The 23,734-nt window shown below is 37.9% G+C and overlaps 2 protein-coding genes across 6 annotated transcripts in view; one reads left to right on the top strand and one right to left on the bottom strand.

Moving 5' to 3' along the window:
- The window catches only part of KBTBD2 (kelch repeat and BTB domain containing 2), a 330,011-nt gene that overhangs the window by 144,891 nt on the left and 161,386 nt on the right, over window positions 1–23,734 (top strand). The window lies entirely within an intron of this gene.
- BBS9 (Bardet-Biedl syndrome 9) overlaps window positions 1–23,734 on the bottom strand; it is a 259,751-nt gene that overhangs the window by 173,403 nt on the left and 62,614 nt on the right. For all 5 annotated transcript variants that reach the window (XM_062625490.1, XM_062625493.1, XM_062625492.1 and 2 more), the window contains 2 exons: window positions 22,255–22,427; window positions 21,325–21,477 (listed from right to left, as the gene is read on the bottom strand). In XM_062625490.1, coding sequence (XP_062481474.1) covers window positions 21,325–21,477; window positions 22,255–22,427 — 326 coding nt within the window. The remainder of the gene's footprint in view (window positions 1–21,324; window positions 21,478–22,254; window positions 22,428–23,734) is intronic.

The raw sequence follows: 23,734 nt of genomic DNA, 5'->3' as shown, positions 1-23,734 counted from the left end.
GCTCAAAATATTTTAATGACTATTCTTTACAGATGACAACCTGTGTTATGAAACTACTGAAAAGTATCACAGAATCATAGAACAGTTTGAGTTGGAAGGGACCTTAAAGCTTATTCAGGTCCAATCCCCTGCTGTGGGCAGGGACACCTTCCACTAGAGCAGGTTGCTCCAAGCCCCTGTGTCTAACCTGGCCTTGAACACTGCCAGGGATGGGGCAGCCACAGCTTCTCTGGGCACATGGCAGTATTTTTTCTCCTTAATTATTATTTTATCCTTTTTATCCTTACATTTATTCAGAATAACAATAACCATGAGCTGGAGCAATAGCTTTAAAAGCAGTGACTGTTGAGTACAGTTTCTCTGTTACACTCATAAGGCTCTACGCTGTAGTCTTGGTACATTTGCCTTTTGCTTCAAGACAAAAGCTACATGAACACAAGCCATAACAAGCCCTCAGCAAAGCTCAAGTACTACCAAATCTCTTCATGTGCCAACTTAGTTCAATTCTCTTATCAGTGCTCTGCTGCTTCCTCATAATTCATTAATAATCCTCACACCTCGAGTGGAATATCAATTGCCACATTGGAAAACTGATGCTGGTGTTTAATTGAACATTAGTCTTCCTCCCACTACTTAAACATCCCAGGAGCTTGCAATGTGAAATTCAAGATACAGAAAATTCCACAATCTTATGATCACAGGTTTATGAATGACTCACCACTAAAATCAACCAGTGGTTTCAATGGATGATAAAACAGGAGTCACAGCTAGATTTGAAGGAATACTCAACATTGCTGGAAGAGGGAAACCCATAAGCAAAACAGTGTAAGACTTTCTATCAAGTTTTTACATTTAGAGGATGAATTTCACAGATTAATCGACTAATTTGTTATTTTTCCTAATGATATACACAGCTGTAAGCCTCTGAATCCAGTCCCTTTGACCTGATATGTGTAAAGAGCAAGATTTAGCAAGCCAAGCTGGTAGAAATATAATTGTTGGAACATACTAAAATACACAGCAAATTTTAATGCCAAAACAATACTTGTTCCCATTGCTGAACTTTTTTCCATCTCTTTGGAACTATCGGTGAGATTGCTGGGTTTTGATTTAAGAGGCATTACAACATCAAAGCTCTCAAAGAGGATTATCAACTCCAATAAATTAATCAGAGCAATAAAAAGGCACTTAAACAGAATATTTCAAATATTAATATGAAGCACAGTTAGCATAACTTGCACAACAATAATATTTTATAAGGAATAAATAGCTATGAACTGCAAAGAGAAAGGTAGATGAAGAAGAATATCTTCAAAAATTGTTCATTTCACCAGTTAAAAGCTTGAGACTCTGTCTTAAGAAATAAGTGATCCAGCCAACAAAGAGTTCACCCAGCATGGCTTTCCACCCGGGCTGTGCTGCACAAATCCACTGGCCACAGGGCAAATGGAACCAACACATTTTAACAGAGGAGGTTGTAGGCAGCTCCACCTCCATACCAGCAGTTACACCACTTGCAAGCCCTGAAAGGGCAGCAAGGTCTCCCAAGAACATTGTTCTTTTTTGACTGCAGAAATGCTAATGAGTTGCTTCCTTGTTTTTCTACACAATCCTTTTACAGCTGCAATGACCAAAAGGGAGACTTGTCTACAGATGGTGTCTCCCCAGCGCACTGCCCATGGGTTGGAGGTGCATTTGATGCTACACCACAAGGGGCTCCCAACATCTAAAAGGACATAGGAGTATCTATGCTTCTTACAGCGTTAGCTCCCATAAGCAGGATTGTGAATGAGACCTCACAGTCTGAGTGCCTTTCTCACTGGCATCACAACTGACCAGCAGCTTCCAGTGCAAAATGACATCTCATGCTTATATTCTCATCCTGCTGCTGGCTTATCACACTGCAGCTGGCAAACACATGGTACTCCAGGGCTTTGCAACAGTTCCTGCTACCCACTAAAGCCGCAGAAAGCAAAATCCAGGCAGGCATCTAACTGAAGCTGCGTATCTTTACACAGGACCCTTTACACAGGGGTTAAAGCACTGCCCTAAGAAAGCACGACACTCAACCCTCCTTACTTCCTATTAAGCTCCCTAATCATCAGGATGAAAAGATCCTGGGATAGGACCCTCCAAAGCTGGACCCAAACGCAATACGGAACGCAAAATTTATAATGCCAGAAAATAAAGAATACAAACTGCAAGCCAGTGAGAAGAAGTATATTCTAAGCCACTGAGCTGTTTGGCTATGGCACATCCTACTCTCGCCAGACTAAATTCTTTCCCCATAACTGTCCTGTTCACTGGAATGCAGTCAGATGTACTATTCTGAAGGTCAAATACCACGCAAGATATTGCAAAAGTCTTTCTTCCTCATATGCTGGATAATGTCAGGTAAAGGGGGAAGGAAATACACCAGGAGAGGTTTCATTGATTTTTGGACCATTTGCCTGAAGCCTCCTCCCTGTTTTTTCAAGCAAAGAGGTTCATCCTACACTGTTTTAATTAGGATTTTGATCAATTCTTTAAAAATAAATTGTTGTAAGTGTCTGACATTATATTTGCATGCTGCAGTTAGTGAAGATGAAGCATTTTAAGTGCTCAGCCGACTCACATGTTTCTGAAACACTGACAAATACATTAGACAATGAAACAAAGTCTGATTTGTAAAAACTAACGTAAAATCAAAGCCTGAATATATAAACTCTCACTGAAAATAGTAATTTACCCGCAGTCTTTACACTAAAAGCTACTCAACACCTCACAGAATTTTACTACAATGAAAACACTGCTGCAAATAACTGAGTTTTCTCTACCTCATTTTCATTTAAGCTCTGAAAGGTCAGAGTTTTATTGACATATGTTCCAGGATGCACAATTCCTTATCAGAAAAACAAGAAAAAAAAATGTGTATATACAACACAAGTACTTTTCAGAACACCATCCAAAGCCTGGTAAAGAATGCTAACCTACCTTATTCTCCAAAAGGCTGAGCAAATCTTTTCCCCAATGCTAATGAAGACCGAAGTACAAACATGCCTCTTGGAATAAACACACAGCCAAAAATACTCACCTTCTCTCACCATCACTGTTTTTCTTTTAAACTTTTGTTTTCTATTCCTTTGGTATAATCTGTCTTGACTATGAAGTCTATTCCTTTCATACCTCAGGCTGCCTCCCTCATTCCATCTTATTTATCCCCTAAAATCATAGAATCACAGCCTGGTTTGTGTTGGAAGGGCCCTTAAAGCTCATTCAGTTCCAATCACCTGCCATAGGCAGGGTCACCTTCCACTAGAGCAGGTTGCTCCAAGCCCCATCCAACTTGGCCTTGAACACTGACAGGGATGGGGCAGCCACAGTTTTTCCATTATAGTAAGGAATTTCTTTCTAATGTCTCATCTCAATCACCTCTCTGTCAGGTTAAAGCCACTTCCCTTGTCCTGTCCCTACAGGCCCTTGTCCAAACTCCCTCTCCAGATTTCTTCTTTGGACTCTTTGTCACCCCTCGTTTTCAGAGCCGTGGGAGTCCAGTTGACCTGTGAGCTTCCCATTGCTCAGACAGCCCTCCCAACTTTGCTCAGGGGCTCCCCATCTCCCAAGATAAAAATGCAAGGAAACATGGTTTTACAGATACCAGCCATTTCTCCTTCATGACAACATCTACATTAGAGCATGGGGGGGTTGGGTGTTATTTTTCTCTTCTCTTCAGCATTCATTCCAGGAAGAGCTGGTTGCAGTGTTTACACAGCTGCTTTCAAAAATGAAAACATTTGAAAAAGAACATTCTTCAAACTTTTCATCTTATTTCCTTGTAATTTTACATCTCAAGCATTAAGGAACTAAGATATTTTTTACATTCATCTTCATTCATCTGTCTCGAGATGCAATTGCTTATGGATTCTCAGAATATCCAATGGAGAAGTCCACTTTTTCCAGAGAAAAAAAAAATGCAACCTTAAGTATTCACCTACAGAGACCAGACCCAAATCATTCAGTCAATCAAGAGATTAGCACTGAATCTGATGGACTCTGGTCTGAGCCTATTGCACATGAAAAAAGTTCCTGTACTAAATGTTAAAGCAGCAAATACTGACGATTTGAATTAAAAAGCAGTGTGCTTTTTTGTACTAGCATTAGGCAGACCTTCGCTCATCTTTACCATGCTGAGTAGCTGGCTCTAGCACATATTTAAATCAGCTTTACACACAGCAATTAACATGATCAAAATTGTACCCACAGGACCATACGTATGTACCAAAATGACAGACTATTTTATCTGAAGGCAGTTTTTAATTCTGTTCTTGTTATTTCTGCAATCTGATGGTTTTAGTTATTTGGCTCTTCTAAAGACATCAGCTATAAGGAAAACAAAAATACACTACAAGGACTAAAAATAAACCAGTTCTGATACACTTTCTGCCTTTCACAATTCGGTTTATAGGTCTACAGTACATTTATGGTTCTCATGGCTTTGGGGGGAGAAAGGAGGAATAAAGTCTGAGTAGTATCAATAAGGTGCTGTTGTTCACTCTGTCTTGTCACAAAATGTGAAACAGGGTCTGAACCACAGCACCAGTCACTGCACAAAGACTTCACACAAGATTACCACTGCAGAATTCAGCATAATGTTGGCATTGCTAATGGGATGAAACTAGAACAGTATGAATAATACATTACATGCACCAATCAATGTTACACTGTAATGGACTGATGGAAAATAAATACTCTTCATGAAAAGCAAGGAAGACCTTTCAAACACAAATATTTTATGATTATTCATTTATTATCTTTACTAGATGAAAAGAATCAACGGTGACAAAAGTGTAAAAGCAGCATAAACGCTGCTTTATCTTTACCAAAATATTTATTATTGCTTTGAAGCATGACCAGCTTCTGTACTTTCTGGGGTTTCTTCCCCTTCACCTTCTTTCTCCTCCCAGTCAGAACACACAAAATCTAAACGCCTCCTCCTGTCTGAAATCACTTCTAGGCCTCTACAGATTGATTATTTGAATGTAAAAATGAAGACAAAGTCGTATATGTAAAAATAATTTGTCTCCTTTTGTCTGAAAATTCCAGATTCTCTTCCTTTCTTCAGTGTGCTATCTTACCTATCTTTTCTTCTAAGTACCTCTCATTACATTCCTCTAGTCTTCCTAAAGTCTTATTTGCTCAACCAACAGCCACAGCCATTCACACACCCGCACCTCCCTTGAGCTAAGATCAGTCTTCTTTCTTAGCCTCACTAGCATTGCTAAGTGTATGTGGAGAGTGCTTTCCTACAGAGCACCTTGCCTCAAAATAGCTTGCAATCACCTCTTTTCTTTGCTTCCCAAATCCATCCAAAGCTCCGACCGCCTTCCCTACTGTCCCACAACCCCCATGAACAGTCAGACTTTGTGCAGATCAAATACCCCCTACCAGTTGCAGTGCCTGGAAAAGTAAAAATGAAGCCTGCAAAGGGTCTGGTATCATGCTAACAAAGACAGCTCTGTATCCCAGGGCCCTGAATCTCTCCTCTCTGCATGCAGTTCATGTGCTATAGGCAGTCCAGGGATATATAGTTTGTATCATCACTGAATCAAAAACCACAGATCATTTTCTCTTCAAGCCATCGTCTTCTCTTTTCCTCATCTCAAAAAACCTCCAATAGAGAGCGTGCTCTTTGTAGCCACTATCTTAACATTCCTCCCACCTGCTGAACATTTTATACCTTCATTGTACTACTTAGACAAAATGGTTCTCAAACACTAATGACTTCTTCATACACTAATTTTCAGAACCAACCTACTAATTCCCATCATGATAATTATCAAGGCATAATTACCACCCCAAAGAATCCTCAAAGGGCTTTTATGACTTTCTTCAGGTTCATTTAGTATTACTATTAAATCTCTACAATGACACCTCTATTCTCGCCACCTGCAAACTCAGTTTTTTAAAGGATTATAGATCCACCAGTGGTCTTCCTAGCAGCATTCATGAAGCAACCAGCAATTGAGAATACAAATACAAACCACCTACACAGAAACACCACTCAGCTGGCAGGTATACAGCTGGGACTGCTAGCAGGCAGCGCCAGAGGCCAGCTCCTCACTGCTGTCAGTGCCAATTTAAAACATCCAGGTTTACAGCATCAAAGCAATGCTCCTGTAAAGCAATGGGATGCTATTTGTCTAAATTCTAAGCAATTTATTGTCCATCTTTCCTTGTTTCCAACTTGCAAACAGCAGGGGAAAATAAAAAGTAAAATAAAACAATCAGTACCCATTATGTTAAAAAAGGTCAGAGAAATACTGCATTAGATTGTATAATGTCTGAGGCAATGATTGGTATTTTAAGTTTGGACTGACTGCACAGATGGGTTCCAACTTGCATGTGGCCACACTGTGCTGCCACAAAAGAAATGTTCAGATATGGAGTACTGTAGGGCAGCCCTAAAATTAGTCATTCCCGCATGTCCCACACTATTCAGAGAGAATTTCAAGCTTTTCTTCATGATCCTTACGGGCTGTATTTGTTGAGCACTTTTGTTTTAGTTCACCAAGACTAGCAATGTGCTTTGCAAAATCAAGCATCGCTCTCACAAGAATAATGACCATTCTGCAGTCGCATTTTCCCATTAGTGAGGGATCCTTATATCTATTTCCCTTTGTCTTCTTGTAAATAAAGTCTTTACAAAGCTGAGGCAGGAAAAATACTAGATGATCTTCGCACCACTCTTCCTTTGTTAAGATTTTCTGGTATGGGAAAGGTCAGTAACCAATTCCCTTCAGACTAGACTGAGTCAGATCCAAAAATTTAAAGAAGCAGTATTAGAAAAGCTAATAAATGAACCTAGAATCATCTTATTGTGTAACAGCTTTCCTAAATATCTCCATGCTCTTATCACTCTGACCTTCATCCTTACCCCTAAACTTAAGTCCTTAAAATGTGGTTAAGATTTGGTGTACTGAAACAGAAAGATCTTCAAAATAAAAAGAGAAACTTTATTCTGTGCTTGCACAGCATCCAATACATTGGGTGCCTTGAGCCTAACTGGAATATGTAGGCACTCCAGAAACTTAGTTACTTCACACTGTATTAAAAATCTTGATCAGAACCAAACCCAGGCATTTGCAACCTAAACAGATTCTTTTATTGCTGAGAGATTCAAGGTCACAGTAGAAGAAAATCAGCATATATCACAGGCTGTTACCACCATCTGCTAGAGCCACAGGACATGGGAAAAGTGGGGAACTGCTTGTTGCAGCAGACAGGAATGCTGGAATAGCCTCCTAAAAGCCTGCTATGATTTTTCTCCAAACATCCCTACTTCTTCAGCACTGCAGCTTTAGCTTCTCCATAGGTTACTTCTCTCACTGCCCTGGGGAACTGTCCTTACCTGACCAGTAAGGAGGAAGAGGAAGAGACTAATGCAACAAGCAGTACCCCACACTTCTGCTGGGCAAAGGTGTCAGAGGAACGGGACCCACTGAAGAATGGGAAGGCCAACTGTGGGGGTGATGGGTCCCCAGTGTCCACACCAACTGGATGGGGATCCCTGACTTACTCATCCTCAGTCTCTCACTTGACCTGCTCATGCTGATTAATGAGCTGAGAATGAACTCTGGAACACTTCCCACTTGAACTCTGGCAGTGCAAGGCATTTTGAAACACAGGACCAGGAGGACCAGGGGATCAGGCTGCAACCCAAACACTGAAAATGTAAGCGTGCTTCGGGCTCTCAATTCAGATTCTGACATGGGAACGACATTAAAAACTATCAGTAAAAATGTACAGCTTAATTCAAATTATATAAATTTTAACAGATGGGGTAAGGAAAACTCTCCCTTGAGATTTCATTGGAAATCTTTTATGTATCCATTTTAATTTTTCATCTGTGAATATACATATACTCACTTTTTTCTTAGCTATGTAGCTCTTACACTCATTAACATGTTTTAAGACTAAATTTCACCTTCTGAAAACTCCTATTGGCTTTAGTATTATAAAAAAAAAAAGTACTTCTATGTGATGTCTTCACTATTCTTTTACATTGTGAATATGCAGGAAAGCTACGCCAATATGAAGAAAAATAATGTCTTAAAGTAAGTTTAGGCATACAGACATATAAGGAACATGCAAGAATCCTTTTGCATCATTTGGAATTTTCCCCAAGATTGAACTAGAATACTGATTCAAATTGTAGATACTAACCAGAAACCAGTATTAGGCTCACTAATACCAAAATACCTAAACCCAAACCATTAGCAGCTAAAATGAAAGGCAGGGGAATCTAATAGCTGAAGTATAGAGTAGATGAGAAAAATCCTGACTTTTAATCTCCACTCTCCCACCAGCTTGCAGTCCAGCCTCAGATAAATTACTGACCATTAGTATTTGGCTGCCTACAAAGTCCTGCTTCTATTTACAAGGAATGCTTGTGAGATCTTAGACTTTAGTTATTCACTAAATATTAACACCTCTTTAATGATTATTTTCCTAGTAAATTCTATTGATGTCACAGGACTGCAGAAAGAAAAGCTCGCAGGCAGACCTTAACTAAACCTCCATCATTTCTTTGGAATTTTGTGAATTACGAGCTCTTCATCCAAGTTCTTCCTTTTTTACACAATACCAACTCCTGACAGGGAACTAAACATATTTACAATATTTGTCTTTTGCTGCACTCTGCTGGAACAATCGATTTTTCAACTGAAAGCAACATCATTCCGTGCACAATGGAAAAGTTAACGAGAGAGGCAAAAATTCAGGACTCTAATTGCTTGTAAAAATGCACTCTTGAAGCACGTGTATTTTTAAAACCAGAATTTAGACATTTAAATGAGTATTTAGTTGACCTAATAAAGTGGCTTATTTTCAAAGACAGAGCACCTGAAACAGTCCTACATTGAAGAGGATTACAAGAGGGCTCCACACCGCTCAGAATAGAACTACACCAAATTAAGTGTCTCAATAAGGCACTGAAAAGCTTCTTGAAACACAGACTGGAAAAGCCCGGAATTGTATGCAGCATTTTAACTCTCCTTCACCTGATAAATGCATGATTCTAAAAGAGCAACAGAAATCTGACTGCCTCCATTTGAACCCTGATCAAAATATGAAAAAGTTTAGGGACAATATAGGTTCCTATAACATTTGCAAAAAGTGCGACAAGACTTAGAATCTCTTCAAAAAATTTACTCCAATTTACAGGACATTGGATGGAATTGTAAAACTTACAGTCCTATTTTTTCATTAAAAAAATGAAGAAACTTACCTGCACTGGAGAACAGACCTCAGCCCTTGTAAGCACTCAAAGCTCTTAACTCCCATGATAACTCATTCTGGCTGAGGATCTGCTCCAGAAGCATCTAAACATGCTACACAAATTCAACGTGACCTCCTATTAGAAAAATGCACCTGTGATCAAGACAAAGACTTTTTTCTCTCTTCCCATCCCCAGAGAGTAAACTCCTTTGCGATGGCCATAAACTTCAAAGAAAGAACAAAAATTGTGAGGAGGAAAGTAAGTATCACAGATGCAACAAGACAGAAATGTCACAGCCTTGTTCAAGCAGTCTTCTGAGGGCAATAAGGAAAAGCTTTCACTCTTGGACCTGTCATGGGAGTTGCAAATACAGATGTTGGCAACAGTCCCAGAACACAAAGCATCCTTTCCAGTTTTTACTAATACCTACTAAAATTGTCTCTTGGCATTTTTGCTTGGAAAGAAAATTAAGGAATAACGCTTCTTAATGCTTTGTAATCCACATGAATCTCAAAACCTCTTCTTAGGGAAGGGTTTCCACAGAACTTTACAGATTGCCTTGCTGAATTAAAAACCAAGAATATATACAGACAATAGCCAACAAATCACTGAAACCCTCACATGAATAGTGAAGTAATGATTGCAGAGCTTACATATATCAAATGTAAAAATGGTTTCCCTGAAAACTTCATGTTTTGTTTCCTGTGTCACTATCTGCTTGAAAGGTTGCAGTCCTTAGCCTAGAATTGGACAGGTTTCTCCGTAGCTGCACTGCTGGTATTCCCCCCCACCACTACCCTCAAAAAAGTTTAACAGAAATACATTGGAGAAAATTAAAACTGGCTTTCATAGAATCAGATTTATACAAAGGCAGCCAAATGTTTCTCTGTTCCATAGATGGGTTTCTCACAGAAGAATCACATGAGCAAGATGAAGAATTGTATCAAGGTGGTTTTTTTTCTATTTGCCTCTGATGCCTTTTGAAAAGCAGAAGATCAGTGATATCACAGCAATAAACATAAATGGAGAGTTATACCTCAAACTGTAACCATGCCAGTCTGCAATTTTTAACCCACCATGTAACAAAACATATGGGAAGAATAGGTGAAGGAACTTCTTTGAGACACGGGGCTTCCAAAAGCAAATGAACAGCATAAGCAACTTAAGAGCTCCTTAAGGAGAGCAGTAGAATCATACAATCCTGGACTGGTTTGTGTTGGAAGGGCCCTTAAAGCTCATTCAGTTCCAACTCCCTGCCACAGGCAGGGACACCTTCCACTAGAGCAGGTTGCTCCAAGCCCCCGTGTCCAACCTGGCCGTGAACACTGACAGGGATGGGGCAGCCACAGCTTCTCTGGGCACCCTGTGCCAGCACCTCACCACCCTCACAGAGACGAGGTTTTTGAATGAAGTAGGACATCTTTGCATATGACAGGGAATTTCACATTGTGGCATTCTATCTAATTGCAATTATGAACTACAATCTCTTCGCATGCTCTTATACAATGGAAAAATAGCAAGATAAAGCACAATAAAATACTGAAGGTTCACCTGCAAGCTGTTGACTTCTGCAGCTTATAATTCCTGTATATAATTAAAAAAAATAGGAAAAATTATTGTAAAATTTATCAGAAAAAACAATTCAATAGATGTTGGGATGCATCATATTCTTTCTGACTCTGATCACAGAGAAGAGACTTCTTCCCAAAAGGAGGAAAAAAACATCTGAAAGATAGCTATTAGTAGCCAACAAGTTATCTGCTTCTTATTTGTTTCCACAATAAAAAGAGAAAAGAAATTGAGTGCATCAGATCCTCATAAAAGCTAAAAGGAATAAATGTAACTTGAAGACATAGAACATACTGAAACACAACAGTCTTTTGGAAAACATTTCTTTCAAGACAGACTTTCAATTGCCTATTGGAACGTAACAGACAGCTCACGCACGATGAAACGCTTATTAAGGAGAAATGAAAGAAATCAGGAAAATGCAAAAAGTTTACTTTTCCTCCAGCAAAGCACAGAGTTTCCTCAAACCTCTGAAACCCCATTCACTCCAGAACAGAGGCAAGGGCTACTGTTTTCTTTAACACGACAAATCTATTTAGCTAGCAAATATTTAACCAATAGCTAGAAGTTGCTCTTTAAGTACTAAATAATGAGATGTAATTAAGGTAGCAAAGGCAAAAGGCTCCCAATTTAGGCATTTCTATGGTATAGTGTTTAAATTATAGGTTTTATACAAAGCGCATGGGCCAGTGCACAAGAAAAAAATCCAATTTTAACGGAATGCAGAACAAATTAACATTTTAACATCATAATACTCCTCAATTGTGTAATGGGATTTTGCTAAGTGTCACAGAACAGAAAATAAAAGTAACACTCCAAGGTATGCTTGTTAACCTCTTCAAGCTAAATATATTACAAGCCTACTGACAGCAGTAAATAGACACATTGTAACATGAAAGACTCTGAATTCAAAGGCCTTTAATAGGTGTTGCCTTTTCTAAGAAGATTGGCCTGAAGAGTATAAACAATGAACAAGATAAAAATTATGTTATCCATACCAAATACTTTCAAATTTCCTAAAGGGAAATGGAACGATTCCTTTAAAAATACCATTTAAAAAATCCAGTTCCTTTGATATAGAATGATTTTTCTCCACCTCTCCTTCCCATGTTACAGGAATTTACCCTGGCAAGCACCCATACACGATGTTTTTCAGGTTGACTAAAAGACTTTCTAGAAAAATCATGCTTACAACTGTTACGGTCAAAACCTGCCAGTGTCGTGGTTGTCCATACAACAAGGAACTCAGGTGAACACTTCCTTTTAAAATTACTAAATAATACCAAGTCTGTATCCACAAAAAAACAGACAATATAAAAACAAGAAATTGGCAGCCACGACATTTTGCAAAACTCAAGGCAAGCAGAATAGGCAGAACATTCTATGTAGTAAAAGCCTTAAAGTAACAGCTCTGTAGTTATGACACTCATCATTACTGTCTTCTTCCTTCCCAACTTTTGACCCCCTGAGTTCATTACACCAACTTTTCCTGCAACCACCTTTTTCCTTTGCATACTGGTTTAAATTACCCACAACAGAATAATTAAACAGTTCACAATGTAGAAATACCTACTGTGGAAGTTAGCAGTTAAGCACAACCGAAACATAAAACAGACCTCCTGAGATGCCAACTGGCAAGAAGAAACGGAGAAGAAAGTTCTTTCCCTTTTGTTTTCGTCAATTTACAGGCTTAACCAACAGTTTCACTCCAAAATAAGCTGTATCTTTTATTTAAAAGATCTAAATTGGGAGACTGACCACACAAGTTGCATTTTTCCTGAGAGAGACAGTGGCTAGAGCAGCAGCTCTGAGCTGACTGCAGGGGGCATACACACAAACAGTTATTTTAGTTGTGAAGTTTCTATGCTATTTTTTAAATTCTTTTTCTGTCTTTTTCCTTCAGGAATCCAAAGTCCACTACTCTACTACCTTTGGTAAGTAATACCAAATAGAATCCAAAGTCAGGTGATTAGGAATGTGCAACGAAGAAGTAAGCACTTGTAGATGTACTGATGACCCGAGGTCTATTCCCACCTCTGACACTGGTCTGTACAAGTCATTTCTAGCCAGCCCTCATCAGTGACTAAATTAAATGTCACTACATTAAATCTGTAAGAGTATCCAAGATCAACAGAACAGTGATTTACATGCTCACTCGCCATATGTTAAATGGAAATAATTGTGAGCAGTAATGTAAAATGATTTTAGATTAAGTTAGCAGACAAAAGATACAGCAAAGATACAACAGTAACCAAATCAACTTCCACACCCAGCTCACACCAAGATCTGAAAGCATTTGATGGGCAAATAATATAGTGAACTTGACACACAAATATTTACATCCCAGATGCTTGTTTTGTTTGCTTGGTTGTTTTGCGGGAGAGAGGGAGGTCTTTTTGTTTTGGTTTGGTCTTAAATCAGTCTGGCATAAAATGCTATTAAATTACATGATTTATGTAGCTCTCTCCCTTATTTAGTTGTTGGTATAGTGAACATAAAAGTCAAGATAAACCCAAGCATTCCACTGAATCCAAGTATCAAAGTCTCCAGAACTCAGCATGAATCTGAAACCAACACATACTTGCCATCCAACCACAACATAAAATTATTATCTACTGTACATGAAAAAAAAACAGTATCACTTGTTGTGAGCTTACACCAGAACATGATCCAGTTCAACATTATTTCAGCCACCTGAAGGCACAGTATCCATGTACACACAGGTTAAACAAGTATAGTAGCCACCACAAGTATAAAAGCAAGCTTTCAAAATTACATCGGAAGCCACCAAAATGTCCTTAGTACTGCATGTAGAAATTAACCAAAGCTGGTAATAATTTAATGTTCACTTATTTGATCACATCTGGACCACTCAAAATGAGCAATTTCACAAAGATCATGTATCCAAACTCGCAAATGAGCCACTGTACCTTCCACCATGTACACTCGCTAGTTGTTCTCAACTGTATCGCTTTCATGCCTCAAATGCTTCTGTACTGCATACTTACAGGGCTGATACAGAAAACTTTCTAAGGAGCATGAAATAATAGTGTCTTCCATTATGAAAAGGGCATCAATTTTTCTTGATTCAAGTGTTGATTACACTGCTGCAGAACACTTCCTCTCTTGCTTATGGAGTACCTTTCTCCCAGTGAAAGAACCTGTCAATAACTCATGGGTATCTGATATTTCAGATTATCAGATCTGACGTTTCCTTTCTTTGAGGAATTGCAACCAGGTCCATTTTCACTTCCTGTTTCTCTCCTTACCTCATGTCCATCTACTGATTTAGGAAGTTGAACTCTTTCTTTATAATTTATAATCTACAACATAGCTGTAATACAAAATAAGTATGAACATGACAACTTTTAAAGTAAACATGGTGTTCCAGTCTCTTGAAAGCGTAAATGCTGTTCCTTGCAATATTTTAACACTTGCAATGTGTGGAGCACTTCGATCGCTGGTGGTTTGTGGTCAGTGGCAAATTAAACTCATTATGTTCTATTCACTAAAAAACATGGAACGCCATTAAAGGTCCATTAACTCTTTGTTCAAGACCCTTAACTCCTTTCCTTGCTTATTAATTGGTTGATAAAAATCTCAGAAGTGATCATTAATGATTCAGTATTCTCTCTAGAGTCACACTTCAGACACACATGGCCTTAGGAACATTCTGGGAATGATTCATTACTTGATTAGTAAGGACTTTTACCTCAAAGCAAAACCATTAGGGTTTATCATGCATGACTCAAAGGCTATATATCACACCCTCTCCCATAATAGTCATTTTCGCCAGATAATGTCAGTGAGAACTACACCCATAGTATAAACTAGCTCTTTTTTGGCTTGAATAAATATGCTGTTCTTTGGAGGAGTTATATTTAACTTCTCTTATTTTACTGCTGTTTCTGCTAAATGTAGCTTTTTCATAGGCACTAAAAGCTTATTGGCTATTACATATAATTAAAATCTTCTATTTTACTGGCGTTCAAACAGTGTTATGTTTCTGTTTCCCGAAGACTTACTGAGTTTTAACAGTGGAATACTTAACAGTGTCATCAAAGCCCCTTTTTTATTAGAAGATGTATTCCAAAAATGCCTGAAAGTAGTTAGCCGTGCTTGGGAAGCATGTATTAGGATTGCTGGCACAACTCTTCTGTATTCTTGTCTGTGGTAGCAATTACTTGTTCCAGTGTGGGACTGTCTTCACTTAAGACCAGCCAGTTTTTAGGACAAATAGGTATAATAGCTCATAAGGGAGAGAGTTAGATGCACATTAAAGCTGGAAATGGTGTGGCCATCACAGGAGAAAGAAGTTGGAAGTAAAATGTCCTTGTGGGTACAGATGTGACACAAAGTGCTTCAACTGGGGTCTGTTGGGCTGCATACAGTCTGGCCTGTCACATTTCCACAAAGGAGGGTTTCAGCTACACCCACTGTGTTATGACATACAGGCCTATCTCCTGAATGACTCCCCCTGAACCTGTGAACAACAGCCAACTCAGAACACCCACTGCTTCATTCAGGTCACCAAGGGACCAGAGGAATGGTTTTAGTTAATATTTTTTCCCCAAAACCACTCTGCATGCAGTTCCCACTTTAGAGCTGTTGCACCAGTGTGCCCTGTCCGAGGATTCCCCAAGCACTGAGTCAGTCCTCATGCGCAGGGGCAGACTGGTGTATAAAGGCAATGGCAGGAAGTGATTTATGTCACTCCTTGTGACATTAAGTGTTCTTTGGCACTTCTTGTGACATTTGTTTCAGCGCTCCATGTGTTTTTGAAGGGGAAAAAATTAATATTCCTTTGTAGGATAGATCTTGTAGTCTCAGCCTGACAGTTCAGCAGACCATATGAGGGCTTTCTATGGGGACTGAAAGAACCTGTGTGCACTACAAAATGGACAATTACTGGCACACAGTATTTGATCCGTAAAATATTGCTTGACAAGGTTTCAACACTCTTACTTGATCATAAACCACAATGGAAGAAAGACATCACAGCAGTGATCATCAGCACTAGAGTGAAAATTCCTCACAACTGTCCTGTTAAGTAAGATGTGCTCAAAGGGACTCGAAGTTTCTTTAAATTGAGTCCAAAATTCAGATTAATTACACATTCTGCTGAAACCTCAAGAAACAAATATTTAGTGCACTTCTCATGGCCTCCTAAATGATGTCCAAGAATACAACAGATTTGCTTTTTCTCCTTACATTTAACTTTGAAAGTTTATTGTATCATAGCATTCTCTTTCTGGATGCTTTTCTAAGAAAACATTTAGTTAACTCTTTGACACGTGCTGAATGCTCTTTTTGTGTATTTTAGAATATATTTGAACAGAGCTGCAAGACACATCCTCCATGCTTTAATCAGGCGTTGCTCTAAAATAATTCTTCTTTTCTGACTTTGTATAGTTATTTTTCTCAAAGACTACCTTTAAATATTATTATTTGAATGTCTACTTTCAAGACTAAAATGGACCTTGTTATGGACTATGGCTATTTTATGTCACTCTGAAAACAACATGGGATTGAAGGGCTTCAAAAGGATCAATCGGGTTGCAAGACATGCTATCTATAAACAAAATGTAAGAGACCTAAATATCAATCCTGCCCTGTGGCATGAAACTGTGGGCCAGTCCTAAATTTTAGCAGCTGATATTAATCCACAGCACAATTGCTGAAATTCCATCTCAAAACCATAAGCTTAAATTAGGCTATGACAAAGAAACAGTTGTGTAATGAAGTTCATAAAGTAGAAGCACCTTTCTTCAAAACTGCCCTGTCAAAGAGAAAGGACAACTCCTGTGACATTACTCATTAAAAGAACCGGTGCATTCATTTAGAGATATATGACTTCCAAATCCTTCACCAAATTCCTATGTTTCTACTGAATGCTCAAGATCTCCAACTAACATCCAGAGCTGTGTGACGTGTCACGTTAGTGACAGCTCAGATCACAGACCTCAGGGAAAACAACTACCCTTTAAAAAGCTCTCAGTCACAGACAACAAATTCCTGCACACTTTATTGCTGCATAAAGAATTAAAATTGATGTCCTGATGGAATTGCTGTCTTTATTCTAAATGAGGAGTCACAGTATATCTACCTGGAGGCAATTGTGTTCGGTGACCACTTCTAACAGCCTGACGGTGAAATGTTACACTTGCTTTCCAGCACTGCTAGCTATACGAACAAGATAGAGAATACAAGAGTGCTGAAGGGAGAACAAATGAAGGAAATTACCCTGAAAAATTATCTGTAGGAATGGTCCCTCTTCCTATTCCCTGTAAACAGTAACCTGTGAGCACCTCTTGAAATCTGAAAGACCGAACACTTTTCCCCTTGTCTCAAGCAGAGTTTTTAAGTGAAAAATTCCTACGCACGTGAATTCCATTGAGCTGCAATTCATATGCAGAACCCATAATAAGCAAGACCAAGCCCAGACAAGTTAAATACAAACCATATAATAAAGGCAGCAGAATGACCTGGACAAGATCTGAAAATGATGTTGAAAGCCACTTTGTTGCCGCTTACAGCCAAGTATTTCTGTGAGACAAGCTATTCAGTAATTATAGAAAGGATCATGATGGGATAGCTGAATCAGGAGAAAATAAAGGGAATAAACTTGCAGCATCAATTAGTTCTAGCAGCCCTATTTAGAAAAGCATGTTAGTTTCTCTTACGAATGGCAAGACACTCTCAAACTTATAAAGTACCTTAAAGAAAGAAAAGATAAAATGTATCACCAGTCAAAACCAAAGACCCACTGTTATAGAACATGTAGTTATTAAGACTAGAAGTCTAAGGTTAGATAGCTCTGCTGGCCATTTATGCCAGACTTACTCTGTTGGTCCATTCCTAGCTTCTGTTGTTTCAGATGACAACACTTAATTTTTTCAGTGACATGAAGATCCAGAAATCATTAAGTTCCTCTCTCAATGTGTTTTAATTAGCAGGCTGGGAGGGGAGAGATACTGTTGGTATTTCTACTGACTCAGGAACATCATCCATCTTGTCTGGTTAGATGGCTACTGCCAGTCAGCCCTAGCACACTGGCTTGAGAGTGCAGAGATAAGCAATTACAGGAGTGTTGCCGGGGCCATGGTTAGAACTTGTCAGTATTAGAAAGCACAAGCCCGTTAACGCCAAAGAAACTTCAGAACATGGGGGAACAGGTACTGTGCAATAGTGGCATCAAAGAAGAGGAAGGGAGCAATGGTTATGACAAACGATGGAAGTGTGGGGATACAGGACACAGGTGTTTGCTTCATGATTTGTCTTAATTTTCCTACCTTTTATTGTAGTACAATGCAAGGCAGATGTAATTGCTTTGTCCTTAAATTTTTTTGTAAAATTGAACTGTTCCATCTTGTCCAAGATTCATGTTTTAAGTACTTAAAATTGGTTAAGCAACAACAGTTAGTGCCCTAGGAGAACTCCACCCCCCCACCCCCATTTCAAACTCATCCTCAGAATCATAGAAACCTTCCTCCTTTTTCCCCAAATGAATGTACCTGCTGTAGTCTTCTGAACATGGTTACGGGGTTAAACACAGCTTACAACTAGACACAGACAGTATTGCTTTGATTCACTAGGATAAAATCCATGTGGGTTCAAATAAATTGAATTACCTGATTTTTATGACACTTGTTAATTCCAGCTTGTACCTGGAAACCTAAATAATGTATGTCAAGAGTCAACGCATGAAAATTACCATTCTGGGGCAAGCACCTGCAGCTATTGCCAAACTATGATTTTTTTATTTACTTTAATAAGACAGAAAGCACATCATAGACATTAAAGATCATTAAATTATGCTTTCAAGCAATAACATGTCTCTAGTAAGTGAGCATTACACAAAGTACATGCTGTTTACAGCAGCTACCATAAAATTCACTGCAATCTCATTTTGTATTTGAAGTCCTTTAAACTACAAAGCACCTATGCAATCTCAACTACTGTGCAATTGCTTTTAAATTCCTATAATTAAATTCCTTTCTTAGAACAGCAGCTAGCAGCATGTCCAATTGCACTGGTCATTTTTTAACCAGAGATGAAGAAATTAATCACGGGCATACAAATAGCATCTACTGCAAATCAGTTTTTCCATTATTTTTATAGCACCTTCACAGCACAAATCATTCCTAAATTTTGTGATAATAACATTTCCTTTTTCCAATCTTCAAGGTTACTATGTATCAAAAAGCTTTTCTTCTCCTTCCAGAATGGAACACCTGATGCCACTATTTGTTAACTGCTGTTAAATCTCTCTCAAATCCTAGACCTAGAATATTACTTCAGAAAGAGAAATTATAGAAGAAAAGATTAAACAGGACTATAAAACCAAGCACAAGCTTTTCATCATGGCATACACTGATGCCTGCTTATATATTTCTTTGTTATTGTGAAGATGAAAAGCAAGGCTAAAGCTTACTTGCAATAAATCCATTAGTAATTGTGCTGTAGTACTAAATACATCCTGCCTTGTTGGCAATGTATTTTATTGTGGGATTTATAATATCTGTTTTATTACAAAGCCCTCTGGAACTTCTACATTGCTTATTCAGAGTTCAATACAAATTCCACTGAACCAAGTAAGTCATCCCACTTAACTCTACGAGTATGGATCATTATTCTTCATTGGATGCATTCTGCATTAGGAAAATCATTGAACACAACCATGGGGCTCAAAACAGACAACTTTCCAAAAGGAAATACAACTTGTTTGAAAAATTATTCTGAAAAGCAGCATTCTCAAAAATAGAATCATATCAATTCCAATGTCAAAAAGGCTACATACTTTTTGGAGTGAGACTTTATGCTGTTCATATTTATCTGGCCTTATTATTCCTTTACTTAAAACACATGTACCAAATTTTGAATACCTCAACTATTTGCATTAGATATACTTATTCAAATAAAGACAGAAGGTAAGACTGAATTAAAGACAACAAGGCAATTTCCAATATAGGAAATGCATCATTGAGCAATTTCATTTCAACCACATAGTGAAGAGACAATATTAAATCCTACCACAACTCTTGCTTTCAAACCAACATAGGCAGCAGTGGGGGTCTCTATGTTTTGCTACACTTTTGTTTTTACTAACAATAATGACAATTCTTTGTTGGAAGGAGATTCACAAAGGCGGACAACAAAGGAAATCTACCAAGAAAAATGTGAGCTTGCCTAAAAGGAAGTTTTAACAAACACTGGGGAATGTATGCATTTGTTCTCTGGAAAGAAATCTTTTCCCTCATTCTCCTTTCAACCACACTAATTCTAATTAAAAAAGCTTACAACATTAATTATCAGGAAAAGCACCCACTTAATATGGGTTTCAAGGACCTCATAAAATAAGCTTCTGCAGAATCCATTTATTTCAACTACCTGATTTTTGTCATATTCTCAGAACTCATCTTTCAGTTCAACTGCATAAGAAAAATGTATAGCACATCAGTCACTTTTAAGTTGAAAGGCTACAGTTCTACATAGCAAAAGCAGACTTAAGAGACTCACTTCTCTTTATCTTTAGGGCTTATTTAGTCATGCCATTTCCAAGTGTTAAAGAATCACCCATCTATCACAACAATACCTGTTTCTTGAAGTAAGCAGAAAAAACACACTTTCAAACTTAAAGCATCTCATAGTTAACTCATTCACAGTAAAGAATGAAACAAAGGCAAATTTCTTTTGACTCATGTATATCTGGAAAGGCAGTTTTCTTCAGTTTAGAGAAATATTTTCTTAGAGCAAACAATAAGGAAAAATATTTGTCCTTAACACCTTTGGGTTTTAATTGCTGAGATATACAACAGTGCATAAAGGTAAGTCTTTTTTCCAACAAGGAATCCAATTGTGACTCAATCTCTCTAACAAGGCATACTGGAAAGTAAAATCAGATCCTCCAACAGAAAATGCACAAAGTAACTTCTTAGCAAAGGGGACGCATCATGACACGAGGGTTATTCTAAAGCAATGCAGAACTAAGACAAGAAAAGGAAGAAAAACTGCGTTATTCCTGGGTCCTTCCAGTATGGGGATGGTTTAGGAATGAATGCTATCGCATTCTGGAATGGTTAGAACATAAAATCCCTGTAAGGAAGGACATGGTCAGCCTCAGACAATTTTGTTGTGGATGTTACACTGACCAAACCATTCCAACCAGTTTACAGTGTACCATAAAATATTTACATAAGCTATGAACTATAAAATACTTTCACATGAACTATAAAATATTTACACTATCAGCATCAGTTAGGAAAGAATGATGTGCTGTCAAGCTGGTGTGACCCAGGAGTAAAGATTTTGTGGTTGCAGATGAAATAAAACTATTGCAAATCATCTGGAAAGTTACAGGGAAAATTAGGTTAAACAAATTACTGCTTCCTGGTCTGCTGGATGGTAAATGTAACCAGGAAAGCATAGCTTATATGCTTTAAGCTGAGTTTTACTAACAACATAAAGAAAGGTTAGGCTCATAATCAAACTGTACTGACCTCTCTGAATGTTCCTTCTAGCAAGGTATCCAGATGTTGAAGCGGAGCAGGAGTTTTGTCTTTGAATCGTGTCAGCAATCGCCGCTCAATAGCTCGAAACTGTGCAGCCCTTTGAGATAACAGCTCCTGAAGTTTTTCCTCATTCAAACGTAGCTGCAATTTAAGGGTTTTCAGGAATTCAGGTTAAGGGTCATATATGTTTTGTATGCACATTCCAAATGAAATGGGAAAACTGTAGTAAAATTTTTGGGAGAGTGTGCATTACGCAAATATAATGTCATTTAATACCAGTTTCATATTTTACACTTCTCATAAGCTTATTAACATTTTCAAGAACTATCTTTTGCCACTGAAATAAAAGCTAATTGTCAACAGTCACAATAATCTGTGAAAACGCATAAGTATGTCATCAAGAAGCCTAATAACAAGAGTGAACTTTCACCACCAGTATCTCAAGGCTTATTCTCGGTTTGGTATGCCATTTATGACACATACACACAGTGTACTGCATTCTGTATTCATCACAGCAGAAAAGTAGATTGTTATTCCCTTAAGCATGAATAGAAGTACTAAATTCTGCCCTGTTTGAATAACTTTTTCTGAAGTGAAACCCTTTTTCCTTTTACATAGACTGATCAGCTATAGCAACAAACTTTCTTGAAGTGTTGTCCTGGGTTCAGCAGTAGCAGTCTTTTTTTCTCCTTCTTAATAGGTGAACTTAGATCAACACTGGATATCTAATGCCCAGATAACAATTCTTATTTTATCTTTTTATCACCTTACCACTCTTTTTTTCCAGCACTATCTTAGATACAACTTCCTATTTCCTGAAAGCCAAATGCCCGTGATAACTATAGTCCTAATCTAATCAACCATAGTACTAACACATTAACAATTTTTAAATGAGCAGAACATCAATTATTCACATACCTCAAAATGTCTATCAATTAGTTCAAAATATTCTTGCAGGGGAACAGAACCAGAAAATGTACATGTGAAATCTTTGCAGTTTTGCTTCTTGAAATGTTCTTCAAGTCGAAGCCTCAGCTCTTTTGTTATCAGCCAAAGGTCTTCCAACTGATCACTCTGGATCCTATATCGTTCTTTGAAAACAAGAACAAATACAGGACTAATAAACACACATTTAAACCACATACGTTCACTATACAACACAGTTTACCTAACACACAAATGGAACTTGTTAACTGCATCCTAAGTCTGTATGAGATTTTCCAACGAGATATATGTTCATTAGTGTTAAAAAATGCTTGTATTCTGTGGATGTTAGCCTTAAATACTAGCTCTTTTGTTTTAACTTTAAAAGCAGTTTCCTAGCACAAAATAGAAGTGTTTACTGCTTCAGGACTACTTACTTTTCAGTATGGGCCTGCTCCTTAAGAACAAAAAGCTCTGAAGAACTACCATAATAAGGAAACAAGATAATTACTGGATGATATTAAGTCATCACAACAGGCTGTCCACAATTCTCTGCCATAATATAACTTAGTGAGCTGTTTTGAGGGTTGGAGGCAGAACCAGGGTCAATTCACTTTAAACCATGACAGAAGCAAGGCATCCTAAGTACCTGGCAACAGTGTGAACAAACCAACTCCAATCTACCTAAAATCCTGAATATCTTTTGGAAATGGTTATTGAGTTCTTCGATAATACAGCCAATATAATTTTAATTACATCATCACTTCCTATTCTAGGATATGTTTTAGTAGGAAAAGTATTACTCTAACTAGTCACAGACAACAACATTCATCTTTAATAGAGCTATGCTTCAATCTAGATACAGCTAATGTTAGCAGGTGATTTTTATCCATTTACACAGTATGGCTTTGTAAAAGTGCTGTAGTGCACAAATGAAAGCGTTAAACTGAAGTGAAAATACAAATCCTGTTTGTGCCAGTGTTATCTGTCCCAACAAATTCACTTATCTCACCACATTTTAGTAAATTGCAAATTATCAAGCTAGTGGGTAAGATTTTATTTCTGTTGTTTCTTGTTCCCATTCATATAATAACGCATATATAGTATATAATGTATATAATGATTTCCAGGAAATCGGAATTAATTAAATATGGAGACAAAAACATTGTGGAATACCACAGCAGCATTTTTTATCCAGATAAACACTTTCAAACAACAGTTCCTTATTTCATTTCATTACATATCTACCAATACTTTATGCGAAAGGATAGACAAATGTAGCTATGAGGGAAAAGAGCTGCTGGGACTTGATACAAACAAGTTCTTTTTTTTGCCCTTGTTAACAAGGTTCACAGTAAATCAAATTAACCAGAATTCTTTAGAGCTTGAATGTACTTATTTGAAATTTTCTCAACATTAGTAATTCAAGATTGTTTGACATTACCACTGGCATCATTCCCAGGATACTTATTTC

The sequence above is a fragment of the Pezoporus occidentalis genome, unplaced genomic scaffold (genome assembly GCF_034315485.1).
Source record: "Pezoporus occidentalis ecotype Australia unplaced genomic scaffold, CSIRO_AGI_Poc_V1 ctg28, whole genome shotgun sequence".
In the NCBI taxonomy this organism is placed as follows: domain Eukaryota; kingdom Metazoa; phylum Chordata; class Aves; order Psittaciformes; family Psittacidae; genus Pezoporus; species Pezoporus occidentalis.
Note: the sequence above shows the minus strand (reverse complement) of the source record. Positions and strands in the feature narration are given on the sequence as shown.